Source organism: Phaseolus vulgaris, chromosome 8 (genome assembly GCF_000499845.2).
Source record: "Phaseolus vulgaris cultivar G19833 chromosome 8, P. vulgaris v2.0, whole genome shotgun sequence".
NCBI classification, from domain to species: Eukaryota; Viridiplantae; Streptophyta; class Magnoliopsida; order Fabales; family Fabaceae; genus Phaseolus; species Phaseolus vulgaris.
This window is the reverse complement of record NC_023752.2, coordinates 14,806,565-14,823,157: the sequence shown is the minus strand read 5'-3', so window position 1 is coordinate 14,823,157 and position 16,593 is coordinate 14,806,565. Positions and strand designations below refer to the sequence as shown.

At 39.5% G+C, this 16,593-nt stretch overlaps 1 protein-coding gene across 3 annotated transcripts; it reads left to right on the top strand.

The window, feature by feature from the left end:
* Positions 1-12,065: 12,065 nt before the first annotated feature.
* LOC137826357 (scarecrow-like protein 9) lies at positions 12,066-15,865 on the top strand. Of its 3 annotated transcripts, none has more exons than XM_068632297.1 (4): positions 12,066-12,173; positions 12,558-14,906; positions 15,024-15,093; positions 15,368-15,865. In XM_068632297.1, exon 2 carries the CDS (start codon positions 12,626-12,628, stop codon positions 14,834-14,836), a length of 2,211 nt encoding a protein of 736 aa, XP_068488398.1. In that variant the 5' UTR covers positions 12,066-12,173; positions 12,558-12,625; the 3' UTR covers positions 14,837-14,906; positions 15,024-15,093; positions 15,368-15,865. The 3 variants fall into 3 exon arrangements, with proteins under 3 accessions (XP_068488398.1, XP_068488396.1, XP_068488395.1); XM_068632294.1 differs by lacking the exon at positions 12,066-12,173 and adding an exon at positions 12,265-12,361; XM_068632295.1 differs by lacking the exon at positions 15,024-15,093 and having other exon boundaries at positions 12,069-12,173.
* The last annotated feature ends 728 nt before the right edge of the window (positions 15,866-16,593 follow it).

The following is a 16,593-nucleotide window of genomic DNA, read 5'->3' as shown; positions in this document are numbered from 1 at the left end:
AGAACGCCAAGGTTGAACGAAATAGTTCACCAGATAAATCCTTATCGCCCTTGAGCGAAGCTGAGGTCAGTTGGGAATTTGTTTTCCTTGCGTTAGAAGTCTCGTGAGTGGAAAGGTAGGTTCGTAGAGAACACCTCCCCCCTCGAGTGAGAACGCCAAGGTTGAATGAAATAGTTCACCAGATAAATCCTCCTCGCCCTTGAGCGAAGCTGAGGTCAGTCGGGAACTTGTTTTCCTTGCATTAGAAGTCTCGTGAGTGGAAAGGTAGGTTCGTAGAGAACACCTCCCCCCTCGAGTGAGAACGCCAAGGCTGAACGAAATAGTTCACCAGATAAATCCTCCTCGCCCTTAAGCGAAGTTGAGGTCAGTTAGGAACTTGTTTTCCTTGTATTAGAAGTCTCGTGAGTGGAAAGGTAGGTTCATAGAGAACACCTCCTCCCTCGAGTGAGAACGCCAAGTTTGAAGTTTGAACGGTTTAGTTCACAGTTAAACCCCCCTCGTACAGCAAGGGCAGGGTACCAAAAGGCGTTAGTAGAAGCATCGCGGTGCCAGGCACCACGAGTTAGCATTTGAGTAAAATAAAAAGCAGTTTTCAGACAAATCAAGCTTAAGGAATTAAAAGCAGTTAGACATCCGAGAAAGTAAAATTGCAAGCGGACAATAAATTGTTCGTTTGACAACCAGGCACAAGCTAAAAAGGAAGAATCCTTGGAACGATCTGCCCATTTACAACACGATTTGATGCCGCGAAGGGTGAAGCGTTCATCTCAGGGTGCACACAGGCAACCTGAGCAAGGGCGTCCTCGAACCCCGCGTCATAAGCATCAACAACATCTTTAGTCAGCTCAGCCTCGCCTTCTTCGAACCTCTTGGCTTGTTTGAGGAGCTCGGCCTCAACACGACCCAACTGCACTTCTCGATTGATGGACTTTTCTTCAAGCCTTGCCATCTTGGCTTTGGATGCCTTAGTCGCCCCTTCCAACTCAAGGACCCGAATTCGCATGGGCAGAATTTTTGCCTCCATCTTGACAGCCTCTTGGCACTTGTCATAAGTCGTTTTGAGAGATCCTTTTTAGATTGGCAGAGGCTAACCAACTCCTGCTTCAGTGCGGTATCGCGGGTAGCAAATGAACGAGCCAGCAAGGTTGTTTCTTCCTTAGCCTTGGCCTCTACCAGCGTCACCCTCGCCTCAGGCCTAGTTATGAGGGCATTGGACAGAGCAAGAATTGCCCCAAAATTGAGGCCCAGCCTTTCCCTCGTGGCGGTCTCATCTGAGTCCACCGTCATCTCTAATTGGAAGCCTTTGAGGGCATTTTGCAGGACAACGGGCAGTTCGAGGGCAAGTGGAATCGTAAGAGCGCTTGTCCCACCGTCTTCAAGCGCGAAGAGGGTAAGGGACGAGGGAGCGTTTGGCGTTCAGTCTCGGGGTGATGTCGGGCGACCGACAATGGGGGAATGGGAGGTCGTCGTCGTCGTAGGCCTAAGCCTTTTAAAGACTAGCCCCTCAGCGGAGTCCTCAGATTTGATCTCCCCTACCTTTCTCTCGTAAGGAAATGGAGCGGGAGAAGCTTGGGCGGCGGCAAGGGGAACCGCGACTGTAGGAGCGAAGGGAGTAGGCGAGGGCGCGAAGGCTAGAGGTGCCTGCACCCCCAGACACCCCTTAACGGCGAGTAAGGATACCAGCCAGCTTGGCCCATTTCTCCTCATTCAGCACCATCCCTGCATGCAAATTTCAGAATACAAGAGGTCAGGGATCCGAAACATAAGGGTAAACACACGAATAAAAAGAGGCAGGATGTGCAAGCATAACAGTACGATAACAGGAATCAGTTCCTCGAAGGTCCTGGGTTTCTGGAACCCTAACTCAGGGAAACTGATATGATTCCAATAGCACAATATGAATGATTCTTTGACATTCTTAGGAATCAACTTGAGTTGGATATGAGATAGGCACTTTTTGATAGAATTGGATCAAGGTTCTATGATCAAGAACTCACCAAGACTAGTACCAAAACCCAAACTCACATGGAAGATCCATGTATTGCAAATTGAATCAAAATAACAACTAGAAATGAAGAAGAAGCAAAGAGGAACAACAAATGTAAAATGACCGAAGCAAAAAGCAAGGGAAACTAGAATACCGAAACTGAAAATGCAAAGAAAACAAGCTAAGACATGAACATAAAAGGAGAAGGAAGGAAGGAGAAGAAAAAGCTCATGAAGATGGATGGCTTGGTTGGATGATCACGCCACTTAGAGGATGAAGGCTCCAAGATGAGTGTGCTATGCCGCCACTTGAGGTAACCAAGAACACTCAAGATAAGACTAAGTGAAGAAGGCACAAAGCTCTCCAATTCTCTTTCAAATTGAGTAGAGTTTCTCTAATTCAAAATTCCAAATCTGAATTGTACAAGCTAAGCACCTTTATTTATAGCCTAGAGGTGCTGAAATGAAAAGCTAATTCAATTCAAAATTCCCCCCAAATGACATAAAAGTGGCGCCAATCCTAGAGCATGAGGAAGGTGTGACTTCCTCTCTTAGTTTGGCACCTCCCTATTACGTCTACACCTCTCTACTAAACGCACACCCCCCTAAGTTTCATAAACTAAAGACCTAAAGATGCTTTTACAAAAGAGGTTTCTTATGTTTCCCTCTAAGCACCTTCAAAAAAAGAAATTACAAAAAGAGAAAACAAACGTCCATTAGCTCCTAAAGCCTTGAACATGCTCCTTGTAAGCCTTTGAGGTGGGTTATTAACTCCATGAGCGTCCTCCATTTGAGCCTCAACCTCTTCTTGCTCTTGATGATTGGCCTCCATGTCCACTTAAGCTTGATCTCCATCATACTCCCCGAGTTGGAGAGAATTCGACGACGAATTCTGGAGACCTACAGAAAAAGGAGTTAGATCATTGATATTAAAAGTATGACTACCAAGGAATGTATCAGGCATATCTAACTCATAAGCATTGTTATTAATCCTCTTGAGGACTTGGAAAGGTCCATCACCACGAGGCATTAGTTTGGACTTTCTTTGAGTAGGAAAACGATCCTTCCTCAAATGAAGCCAAACCCAATCACCTTCCTCAAACAACAATGCTTTTCTCCTTTTATTGGCAAGTTCAGCATACTTGCCAACCTTCTTCTCAATTCTCATCTTGATGTCTTTATGCAAAGTTTTCACAAAAGAAGCCTTTTCATCCCCATCTTTACACAAGACATCTTCAAGAATGGGAATAGGAAGAAGATCAAGAGGTGTTAAGGGGTTAAACCCATAGACAACCTCAAAAGGAGAATGTGAGGTGGTAGAATTTACTACACGGTTATATGCAAACTCAACATGGGGTAGTAAATTCTCCCACACTCTAGGATTCCTGGAAATGAAGCATCGCAATAGTTGTCCTAAAGTTCTATTGACCACTTCGGTTTGACCATCGGTTTGTGGGTGACAAGTGGTAGAAAATAAAAGTTAAGTACCAAGCTTACCCCACAAGGTCTTCCAAAAGTGACTCAAGAACTTTGGATCTCTATCGGACACAATAGTTCTAGGAATCCCATGAAAATGAACCACTTCTTGAAAGAAGAGGTTTGCAATATGACATGCATCATCCACTTTGTGGCAAGGAAAAAAGTGAGCCATCTTTGAAAAACGATCTACTACCACAAAAATGGAGTCCTTTCCCTTTGATGTCTTAGGTAATCCTAAGATGAAATCCATAGATATGTCAACCCAAGGCATTGAAGGGATAGGAAGAGGAGTATATAAACCATGGGGATGCATCTTAGATTTAGCTTTGCGACAAGCTATGCAATTATCACACAAACTATGAACATGTTTATGCATATGAGGCCAAAAGAAATGTTCATGCAACACATCCAAAGTTTTAGCAACCCCAAAGTGACCCATTAAACCCCCCTCATGGGCTTCTCTAACAAGAGATAATCAAATAGAGCTTTGAGGCACACAAAGACGTTTTCCTCTAAAAAGAAAGCCATCTTGTATAAAAAAAATCTTTGTGTCCTCCCTTAAGACACTCTTGATAGATGAGAGAAAAATCAAGGTCATCATGATAAAGTTCCTTAATGTGATCAAAGCCAAGATATTGAGAACTCAAAAGATTTAGCAAAGCATATCTTCTAGAAAGTGCATCCGCCACAATGTTTACTTTGCCTTGCTTATGTTTGATCACATAAGAAAATTGCTCAATGAATTCCACCCACTTAGCATGCCTCTTGTTAAGCTTGTTTTGGCTTTTCAAATACTTAAGAGATTCATGATCACTATGTATCACAAACTCTTTAGGAAAAAGATAGTGTTGCCAAGTAAACAAAGCCCTAACAAGTGCATATAATTCTTTATCATAAGTGGAATAATTGAGATGACTTCCCTTCAATTTCTCACTAAAATAAGCTATGGGGTGGCCCTCTTGTAGGAGGACAGCCCCAATGCCTATACTTGAAGCATCACACTCAATCTCAAATGTTTTAGTGAAATTGGGAAGGGCTAAGATGGGAGCATTAGTCAATTTTTCTTTTAAAATCTCAAAAGCTTTTTGTTGTGCTTCTCCCCATTGAAAAACCACATCCTTTTTCACTATATCATTGAGAGGTGCAGCAATGGTACCAAAGTTTGGTACAAATCTTCTATAGAAAGAAGCAAGTCCATGGAAACTTCGGACTTCATTCAAAGTTCTCGGTGTAGGCCAATTTTGAATGGCCATTACCTTTGTTTTGTCCACATGGACCCCTTTGCTACTCACAACAAACCCTAGGAATTCTATATGATCAAGAGCAAACAAACATTTAGCAAGGTTAGCATACAAATGTTCCTTCCTAAGGGTTTCTAAGACTTGCCTAACATGCATCCTATGATCATTCAAAGATAAGCTATAAATGAGAATATCATCAAAGTAAACAACAACAAACTTACCAATGAAAGGTCTTAAAACATGATGCATGAGGCGCATGAAAGTACTTGGTGCATTAGTTAAACCAAAGGGCATAACTAACCACTCATACAAACCAAAGTTGGTCTTAAAAGTCGTCTTCCATTCATCACCCAGTTTGATACGGATTTGATTGTAGCCGCTTTTAAATCTTTGTAAAGATTTTTTAACCATGCAATTCATCCAACAAATCATCAAGCCTAGGTATGGGATGCCTATACTTAATTGTAATGTTATTGATGGCCCTACAATTCGAACACATTCGCCATGTGCCATCTTTCTTAGGCACTAAGTTGATAGGCATAGCACAAGGACTCATGCTATCTTGAACCCACCCTTTCTCAATCAAAGCCTCAACTTGTTGGCGAATTTCCTTGGTTTCACTTGGATTGGTCCTATACGCTGGACGATTTGGTAAGGAAGAGCCCGGTATCAAATCAATTTGGTGCTCAATCCCTCTTAAAGGTGGAAGTCCTTTTGGAGGATCTTGAAACACATCTTGAAACTCTTCTACCAATTTTTCCAAACAATGAGGACTATCAACAAGTGGTTCTAACTTAAGAGTTCTAGGGATGGCTAAGAAAAGAGGATGGTGAGCCACTATTTCCCTTTGAATCTCATGCCTAGACACAAGAAGTGTAGGCTTAGAACTTTTATCTTTTTTATCTTTTTCACTCTCCCTCTTTTTTTTCATTATGATTTGGTCCTCATGGACTTCTCTAGGAGAGAGAGATTTTAAAGTAACCTTGTGGCCATGGAAATCAAAAGAAAGTTTGTTGGTAAAGCCATCATGAAAAACTTTTCTATCAAATTGCCAAGGCCTTCCCAAAAGAACATGTGTAGCTTTCATGGGCACAACATCACATAATACCTCATCTTTGTATTTTCCAATAGAGAAATGGATGAGGACTTGTTTATTCACAACAATTTCTCCTACTTCACTAAGCCATTGCAATTTGTAGGGCTTTGTATGAGAGATAGTAGGCAATCCAAGTTTATCTACTACTCTTGTACTAGCCACATTAGCACAACTACCCCCATCCACTATTAAAGAACAAATGTTGTTTTGAATAAGACATCTTGTATGGAAAATATTTTCCCTTTGACTTTCATCAAAAGGTTGTGAAACTTGTCCAAGAAGTCTTCTCACAACTAACAAATCTCCTTCAAGTGGACTCTCACTCTCATTCTCACTAGACGCCCTAGAAGGTGAAGAATGCCTAGGTGAATCCGAATCATGCTCACTCATGACAATGCCATTATGCACAAACATATTCCTTTTAGAAGGACAATTAGCCACAATGTGACCATAACCCATACACTTAAAGCATTTCTTACTAGACGATTTAATTGGGGATTTAGGCCTAGAAGTAGAAGGCTTAGATTCCTTTAGTTTGAAAGAAGAATCTTTGGAAGGAAATTTAGAAAAAGACTTTTTGTTCCTCCAAGAATTGTTGTAGTAACCATCATTGGAAATATTTTTGAAAGAATTTTTCTTAGCAAGTTGGGCTTCCACCTTCATTGCAAGATGAACTAAAGAACCCAATGATGAATACTCTTGTAACTCAACAACATCTTGAATATCCTTCCTTAGACCACTCACAAACCTAGCAATCATAGCTTCCTCACTTTCTTCTAATTCAACTTTAAGCAAAAGCGTTTCTAATTCTTTGTAATATTCATCCACACTTAGCGTGCCTTGTTGAAACCGTTGGAGTCTCAACATGAGGTCTTTCCTAAAGTGTGGTGGCACAAACCTAAGGCGCATTTGATCCTTTAAAGAGTTCCAAGAGTCCACGGGAGGACCCTTGTGATAGATAATGTCCTTTACAACACCATGCCACCATTTCATGGCATAATCACTAAACTCTAAGGTGGCTAGCTTAAGCTTGTGCTCATCTTGGATCTCATGGATCTCAAATATTTGTTCACACTTAGCCTCCCAATCTAAATACACATTAGGATCACTAGAGCCATTGAAACTAGGAAGCTTGCCCGAAGGTAGCCTAGCCTTTGCATCTTGGTAGTATCCATCTCCACGGTGATGTCTCTCCCCTTGATTGTGATATCTATGTCCATGGAATTGGGGTGGAGTTCGCCTTCTCCTATGGTCCTCTGCACGGCCTAAGTCATTTGAAGAACCTCTTGATGAAGGTCTATGTGAATGATGCCCATCATTGATAGAGTGAGACGGTCTAGCTTGTTGCACCTCCATCTTTTTGCAATTTTTCTTCCAAACGCCGAATGGTGCGTTGAGCTTCATGCAATTCACCAAGGACTGAAGCTTTGGAAGGAGAGTGCTGCTTGTAAAATTCACCACTTGAATAGGCAGCCATTTGCAAATGAAAACAGCAAACACAAAAAAAAAAAAAAAAATAACAGCAAACAAGTTAAGAAACAAAGTTAGCAAAAATTAATTTGGCAACCAAATTGCCGAAGTGAAATTGGCCTGAAAAAAGTCACTCTCAAAGAAATAATGTCCCTGCACCAAGCTGGTCTTGAGGCCTTAGGAATCCTCAAATAAAAGATGTCAAAGCAAGACACACCAATCTCAAAGCCAATCACAACAAAACCAATGAAGCAATAAAGACAAACAAGAAAAGGTATAAGCAATAAAAGGCTATAACAAAAGGAATACTAGATGTATGACAAACTCAAAGAATAATGAATGATATGACTCCAATAACACAATATGAATGATTCTTTGACATTCTTAGGAATCAACTTGAGTTGGATATGAGATAGGCACTTTTTGATAGAATTGGATCAAGGTTCTATGATCAAGAACTCACCAAGACTAGTACCAAAACCCAAACTCACATGGAAGATCCATGTATTGCCAATTGAATCAAAACAACAACTAGAAATGAAGAAGAAGCAAAGAGGAACAGCAAATGTAAAATGAACGAAGCAAAAAGCAAGGGAAACTAGAATACCGAAACTGAAAATGCAAAGAAAACAAGCTAAGACATGAACATCAAAGGAGAAGGAAGGAAGGAGAAGCAAAAGCTCATGAAGATGGATGGCTTGGTTGGATGATCACGCCACTTAGAGGATGAAGACTCCAAGATGAGTGTGCTATGCCGCCACTTGAGGTAACCAAGAACACTCAAGATAAGACTAAGTGAAGAAGGCACAAAGCTCTCCAATTCTCTCTCAAATTGAGTAGAGTTTCTCTAATTCAAAATTCCAAATCTGAATTGTACAAGCTAAGCACCTTTATTTATAGCCTAGAGGTGCTGAAATGAAAAGCTAATTCAATTCAAAATTCCCCCCAAATGACATAAAAGTGGCGCCAATCCTAGAGCATGAGGAAGGTGTGACTTCCTCTCTTAGTTTGGCACCTCCCTATTACGTCTACACCTCTCTACTAAACGCACACCCCCCTAAGTTTCCTAAGCTAAAGACCTAAAGATGATTTTACAAAAGAGGTTTCTTATGTTTCCCTCTAAGCACCTTCAAACAAAGAAATTACAAAAAGAGAAAACAAACATCCATTAGCTCCTAAAGCCTTGAACATGCTCCTTGTAAGCCTTTGAGGTGGGTTATTAACTCCATGAGCGTCCTCCATTTGAGCCTCAACCGCTTCTCGCTCTTGATGATTGGCCTCCATGTCCACTTGAGCTTGATCTCCATCAGAAACCCCCACTCGAAGGGATCCTAGAAAAAAGGAACGAAGAGAAAACAGGGAAAGCTTAAAATGCAAGGGGTTAAACAGCCCCAAGCGGTTATCAAGCATCATAATTAATAGATAAGTGCGATCAACAGTTAAAGTTCGTACCTTTGGATCAAGTAGGATGAAGGTTCTGGAATTTGTAGGGAAAACGCAATAGCGCTCGAGGAAGAAGACGAAGCCATCAAGGGTGATTCAGAGAATGCTGGAACAGTGATTGGACGCGCGCGTTTTCGAATATTTAAATAAAGAAGCGTAAGCGACGTTAAGCCCTGACCGTTGATCAAAACACGTGTGCGCAGTTAAGACAGGCTCAGAGAGACGTCACTTTGTGCACTATTCACGTCTTGTCATACAGAGCCACGTAGGTCGCCTAGGGCAAGAACTTAGTATCTTCGTTGAACAAGTTACAGCTCGAGACTGGGGGGCTTTTGTATCGACCAGTCCTCGGGCGTCGTTGACCACTAGTAATGTTAGGGCCACGTAAGCGAGGTCCTACGAGCGGCATGTGTTAGTGTCTACGAGGCACGAGCGCCAAGGAACCAAAGAGTGGTCAGACATCAGTCACCAGGATGTACCAACGTGCCACTAGTCATTGTGGAGAGGTTGGACATCGGGAACCCGAACAGCAGAGCTGGGCCACGAGAGGTGGATCACAGACCACACACCAGTTATCAGTAAGGGAGAAGCCTAGGTCACGAGGGTCCATGCGTGTGGAGTGGATGACGCGTTTAGGCGTAACACAAGTACAGAGCCACTGGAAAGATACGACCTGTGAGGGTCATGTTCTAGGGGTGAGTTGCATGCATGACACGTGAACAGCTAGGGCGCTCCCAAGGCGGGTGACCCCAGAGATCAGGTGCATGAGGAGGCATCCAGGTGGTCACCCCGTCAGAGGTTGCACTCCAGTTAGGGAACCCCACGCGCTAGGTTATCCTAAGAGTAGGTAACGGTAGTGTTGGGCCCACCCCCTCAGAAAGCCCATTTTGGGTAAAGTGGAATCCCTAGTTTCATCCTATATAAAGGGAAGTAACAAACTTAGTAAGGTACGCTATTGATTTGCGCCGCTTAACACAGTTATTTACGTTAAACAGTTTTGGTGTTTCCTAGCCCTAAGATTGACTTGAGTGTCGGAGTGCAAACGGCCTCTAAGGCGCCCTTTGTCTTTGTGTTTTCAGGCATTCATCAAAGGGAAAGCACGTGCAAGCGCAGGGATTCTAGATGTAAGAGTGGCGTAGATGCACGAAGACGTTTAGGGTCAACCGGCAAGAACAATAACTTGTGTAAATAACAAATAATGTAAGAGACAAGAGTTTTGTCTAATAGACAATACAACATTCTATAGTCTTGTTTCTTTTATGTCTGACTACGAACAAATATGGTCCAACAAGAAACACATAGAAAGCTAAACCCCATTTTTCACAAACATTTTAGGAAGCGACCTCTCGATAAGCAAGCAATACCACTTGTTGGGTGATAAAAAAAACTTTTTAAATCGTTATAACTTTTTCCTTTACTTGGACAAATGTTCTTCTCTCTAGACGAGAGCATAATGGTCTTCTCACTAGATAAGAGTATTGCTCATTGGGGTGAAGAGACCCTAAAATAATTTTCCCTCCTTAACTTTAAGCTTTCAGATCTCTAAAAAAAATATACAAATTACTTCAATTTTCAAATAAAAGTGTTTAAATCATAAATTTGACATGAATTAAACAAAATTCTTAAGATAAAGACAAAAGGTTCAATTAACTTGATAACTTAGGATACTTATCCATCTGATCATGAAAAATAATCTTTCGCAACTATTTTGGAAAAACTTTTTCATAATTTAATTGGTAATTTTTTTAGTTAATTTGCTTCATAGTTTTACAAGTAAGATAACAAATTAATTACTCTAATACCAAGCCTATATATAAATATATAGGCTCACACTCACTAGTAATTTTATATAAAATATTACCACAACCTTGAATTATAAAAGTTTCCTGAAAATAGTATATACCAAGTTTACAATATAACATATCTCATGCTACCATTTATAATATTCATTTTCTTTAAGCATTAGATACTATAATACATATATAACACATACATCTATATAAATTAAATCACACTCTCAAGAGTCACACATCACAAATTACCATTAGAGCATTGTCATTAAAATGAGAGAACCTTCAACCACATCTCGAATTAATAATATAATATTTTATTCAATATTATTTAAAAAACATGTATTAAACACGATCCATCATAAACTAACACTTGATATATTAAAAACATATTGAATATTCATGCTCATTTCCTTATATTAGAGTGGTTATGCACACCTACCTTGTATAAAACTAATGCAAAACCTCTTTCATCTTCTGAGCACCTAATCTTTTAACACACGCACTATCCATACACAAACACAAGCATAGACACTTGTTATGCCCGTAATAAAAGTAGAAAACATTAAAAAAGATAAGTCTCTTGAATGGTGTGTCTGGTTTGAGCAGAATATTAGCTCGTGGATGGTAGAGCACTATTTGTAGTTATGATTTATATAATAGAAAGGCATGAAAAGTCAGAAGGTGAAAATTATAGTGTATAAATGAAGGGAATAAGAAAAATGAATAAAGTATTATTGAAGGTTAGAGTAAGAGACAAGAACATTGGAGTCCCCACAGTTTGCGCTATATGTGTCTCCCTCTCATGGCCTTTCAACCTTCATGCAATTCCACAACATCATCTTTCACTTTTCTCCTATTTCCTTTCATCACAACAATCAACGGCTATCATTGCTTCTACCCTTTTCCCCTACCCCACCACATTTTCTCTCTCTTCCTCTCTTTTATATAACTTTTTGTACCTTTATGTGTGGAATGCTAGAGAGGAAAATAATATGAGGAGTCAAAATGTCAAAAATAAAAGAAAAGCTAGAAGTATTTGATGAAAAAATAAGAGAAAATAAAATAATACACTAATTCTAACAAAGATCTACTCAATACTTTTTCATTTTAGACACTAAAAGATGTTAGGTCAAGAAGAAAGAAAGTAGAAGAAAGAGTGAGTGAAAATAAAAACAAAATTTTATTATTTAATAAAAATATACATGAAGAGATGACTTGTGTGGAAATGTGCTGCTTTGCCTAGTCTTTATGTTGTCCATGATTAAGGTAGCTTCTCCCCTTGTTCATTATCTGTTAAAAGTTTTTTATTAGAAGTGTTGAAAAAAAGAGTCAAAATAAATAATTAGTTCCATATTTTATTTTTCTTTTCTCTTTTATTTTCTCTACACCAAATATATATTTATATTTTTTCTAATTATTTGCTGAGTGTTTAGATTGCTCAAAAATTCACAAATGAATAATTTTTTGGAAGCAATAGGTACTTTTTTGTTTAAGATAACTCTTCTTATATAGTTAAAGCAATTATATATATATATATATATATATATATATATATATATTATTCCTTGGCATAACCTTTTCGCGCTCTCTTTTCTTCTCTCTCTCCTCTTTCTCTCCCTCTGATGCTTTCTCTCGGAACTAGTGTTCTGGTGGGTCTCCAACGAGGTAAACAACTTTGTCTCTCTTCTGGGTTGTAACTTCTTTGTTTTTCTGCTTTTTGTTGCAACTTCACCATTTGTGTATGACTTTTATTGTTTTTTTTTTCTTTTTCGTTTATCTCTGTGTTTCTTGATTTTCTTCCAATTGTCGAGCCTCGTCTTTGAACGCAGCGTCTTGGTCTCGTCTACTGTGTGGTGACTCTTTTTTTTCATGTTTTTTGTTTTGTTTTGCCTTGTTTGATGGTTTTGGTGAACTCTATCTGTTTCTCCATTTTGTTTTACTCTTCTTGTTCTTTTGTGCATAGACTGACACACTTGAAAGTCATGACACGTGTTTAGAGGATTTGGTTTAAAGGTTTGTGTTTTGATGCTTCTGTTTTGGTTTCTGAAGGACTTTCAGAAGAGACGAGAAGAAGGGTTGTTTATTGGAGTTGTTTGAGGACTAAAGTTTGAGTTTTTATGCAAAGATTAGTCCTCATGGATCCACGTATTTGTGGGTTTAGTGGTCCCTCTAATGAAGTCCGGTTAGGAAATCAGAGATTTGAAAATGATTTCTTTGATCAAAGTAGGGAATTTGGTTACCTTCAATCCAATCTAGTGCCTAATAAGACGCCTTCTGCATCCTCTGTTTTAAGTCACGAGGAACCTTCTCCGGAAGAATGTGAATTTTCTGATGCAATTTTGAGCTACATCAGTCAGATCCTTATGGAGGAAGACATGGAAGATAAGACATGCATGTTGCATGACTCTTTAGATCTTCAAATTGCCGAGAGATCATTCTATGAGGTGATAGGAGAAAAGTACCCTTCTTCGCTTTTAGAAAATCCAAGTCCTGTTGATCCAGATGGTGGGGTTGGGGATCGTAATTTCTCTGAAAATTATGGTACTTGTTCTTACAATGATGGTGATCTCAGTAGTATTTTAACAAATTTTCGTCAAAATTTGGGAGAATTTCCTAACCATAATTTACGAGGCAATAGCATTTCACAGTCATCTTGTAGCTCTTCAAATAGTGTCATAAGTAGTGTGGAAGGACCTGTGGACTCTCCAAGCAGTATTCTCCAGGTTCCTGATCTGAACAGTGAGAGTCAATCCATTTTGCAATTTCAGAAGGGTGTTGAGGAAGCTAGCAAGTTTCTTCCAAGTGGAATTGGGCTCTTTGCTAATTTGGGTGCGGCTAATTTTTCAAAACTAGAGCCTAAAATGGGGAGTGCTGAATTGTCAGTTAAGGTGGAGAAGGATGTGGGGGATTCTTTTCTTGCTGGGTCCAAAGTAAGGAAACATCATCTTGGGGAAGAGGCGGATGATGAAGAAAATAGAAGCAGCAAGCAAGCTGCAATTTTCTCCGAACCTACATTGCCATCAACTTCTATGGATGCAATCCTGCTTCATAGTTTAGGGGATGGCAGGAAGCTTTTTATGGCCCGTCGTGAGGCTTTGCAAACTAAGAGTGATAAGACAGCACTGTCAAATGGTAAATCAAAGGCTTCCAACAGTGGCAAGGGACGTAGTAAGAAACAAAGTGGGAAAAAGGAAGTGGTTGATTTGAGAACACTTTTGGTTCTTTGTGCACAAGCTGTTGCAGCAGATGACTATAATGGCGCACATGAGTTTCTAAAGCGGATCAGGAAACACTCAAACCCTTTTGGGGATGGAAATCAGAGGTTGGCTCACATCTTTGCTGATGGCCTTGAAGCGCGCTTGGCTGGTACTGGTAGCCAAATTTATAAAGGACTTGTTAGCAAAAGAACATCAGCTGCTGATTTTCTGAAGGCCTATCATCTTTATCTTGCTGCTTGCCCTTTTAGGAAGATGGCTAGTTTTGTCTCTAATATCACTATAAGGACATCTTCCTCAAATTCAGCAAGGGTCCATGTTATAGATTTTGGTATCCTTTATGGTTTCCAGTGGCCTAATTTTATTCAGAGACTTTCCTTAGCAGTTGGAGGACCACCTAAACTTCGAATTACAGGAATAGACTTCCCACAACCTGGTTTCAGGCCTGCTGAGAGAATTGTAGAAACTGGACGCCGCTTGGCAGCTTATGCTGAAATATTTAAGGTGCCATTTGAGTATAATGCTATAGCAAAAAAGTGGGAAACAGTTCAGCTTGAGGAACTAAAGATTGATAGGGATGAGTACCTCGTTGTTACCTGTTTTTATCGCGGTAAAAATGTGCTTGATGAATCTGTGCTTGTGGACAGTCCAAGGAACAAATTCCTCAGTTTGATAAGGAAGATCAACCCGGATTTATTCATTCATGGCATTACTAACGGGGCCTTTAATGCGCCTTTTTTTGTTACTCGATTCAGGGAGGCACTGTTTCACTACTCTTCACTTTTTGACATGCTTGAAACTATTGTGCCTCAAGAGGATTGGGAGAGGATGCTAATTGAGAAAGAGATATTTGGCAGGGAAGCATTGAATGTCATAGCTTGTGAAGGCTGTGAGAGAGTAGAGAGGCCAGAGACTTATAGGCAGTGGCAAGCCCGGATTCTTAGGGCTGGATTTTCACAACAATCTTTTGAACATGCTTTAGTAAAGAGGGCAATAGAGAAAGTATCAACTAGCTACCACAAGGATTTTGTTATTGATGAAGATAGCCAGTGGTTGTTACAAGGTTGGAAGGGGCGAATTGTTTATGCCCTTTCTTGTTGGAAACCAGCATGACTGACCAAGATGGTACATGTGTGCATCTCACTAGGGCTTTGCAAGTTAGTTCGACTCTTGACGAGCTCAGGTACTTTTATTATCCCCTTTGTCAGTTCTGTTCAACAATACTGGTTTATGTCGTTGTTGTTTGATACATCTTGAACTAACTTCAATTTGATAATTGTTCATGGTGTGTCCAATATAGGGTTCAAGATAAAAAGTAAGGGTTCAGTCTGTGAGTTCAGTGGGAGAAAACATGGTTTCTGAATAGCCTGGTATGCAAGTAGATAATCCATGTTATTCTCCTATAGATCATTATAAATTCTGTTTTATGATAGTTAACGTGAGGGCTGTCTTGTGATCATGATTCAATATAAAGTGGCGGATGAATCTAGCATGTAACAAGACCAATTATTGCTGTTACTCATTTTGAGCTTTCTACTTTAATATTTGATACTTTACTACTTAACTGAAGATAATAGCTTATGTATTTCCCTCCTAACAATTAATGGAATATTTACTTTGGGAGAAATACATGTTGCACACCAGATGGTTCGTGTTGCTATTCCAGCTGCCAAAGGCAAAAGTTTGACTAGGTCCACTTAGCTTAGAAGATGCTGCAATTGGACCTCTTCTCATTTGCTTATGAAGACTTGTTTCGACATTTGACCCATATTGGGTGGTGGAGCCCTCTACTTAGAAATTTGAACACTGTTACTGGTACAGATTTTCCTTGTTGAATTATTACTGGAGAAACATTTTCTCAATGTATGATTTCATTTGAGGTTTACATTTACTACTTATTTGGACCTGTACTTAAATCTATAGTTGGTCACCATTCATCATTCACAATTCACCATTTGGCTTTCCCTTTGGTGGATAGCTGATGAAAGTTGTTCTTTAGAACAGTGGTGGCACGATGATTTGAAGACGTTCCTAGGACTTTATTGAAACCTTTCACCACTGGCGCATTCTTGTAACTTGTAGCTATTGAAAGTGCATCAGAAGAAACTCTATTTTATACATTCTGCTTTTACAATTTGTTAAGGACTTAGTTTTGATTCCTTGCCCTTGTATAACTGTCTGAACTATATAGTGTTGCACCTTGTGTTGCCGTGTCAATAAAAGTGTTTGAACATAATGTCAAACTTTAAACAATCATAGTGGACTAAAAGAAAGTTGATTGTTAATGCTTGCAACCCTAATGGTATAGAACATTATATAGTGGTGGACCTCGTAGCAGGGGACCCCTTGTGTTTGATGCGGCGGCTTTTGAAGATTCACATGAGGAATTGAACTTTTTTCCTTTTTGTCTTTGGAAAGGTTCTTATATGTTTTACAAGCAAGGTGAGTCGAATGTGTTGCAAGAATCAAAACTATTTTCTAAGGAAAATTATAGACGTTCATTTCATTTTCGGGTGGATTGGAGGTGAAATAAGAGATCAGAAGAGAGAAAGTGCCAGATGTGATGCTTTTACTCTCTTCTTCCCTCTTTCTATTTCTTATACCAAACAAAATCTAAACAAAGACGAAAAGGTGATTCTATTAGAAGAATCTGTAACGTTAAAGGATGTGAGTTTAGTGTGTTTAGATTAATAATGTATGATTCGTGTCTCAGCAAATTACTGCACCAAAAACAAAAACAACTAATAGTAACTTCATATTCAAACGCACTGTTAAAAGTAAAGTGATTTAAATAAGTTAATAATAGCATGTTTGTTTTCAGAATTTGATTAAATACAAATATTGTCATTCAATTATAAATTGTCAATTAC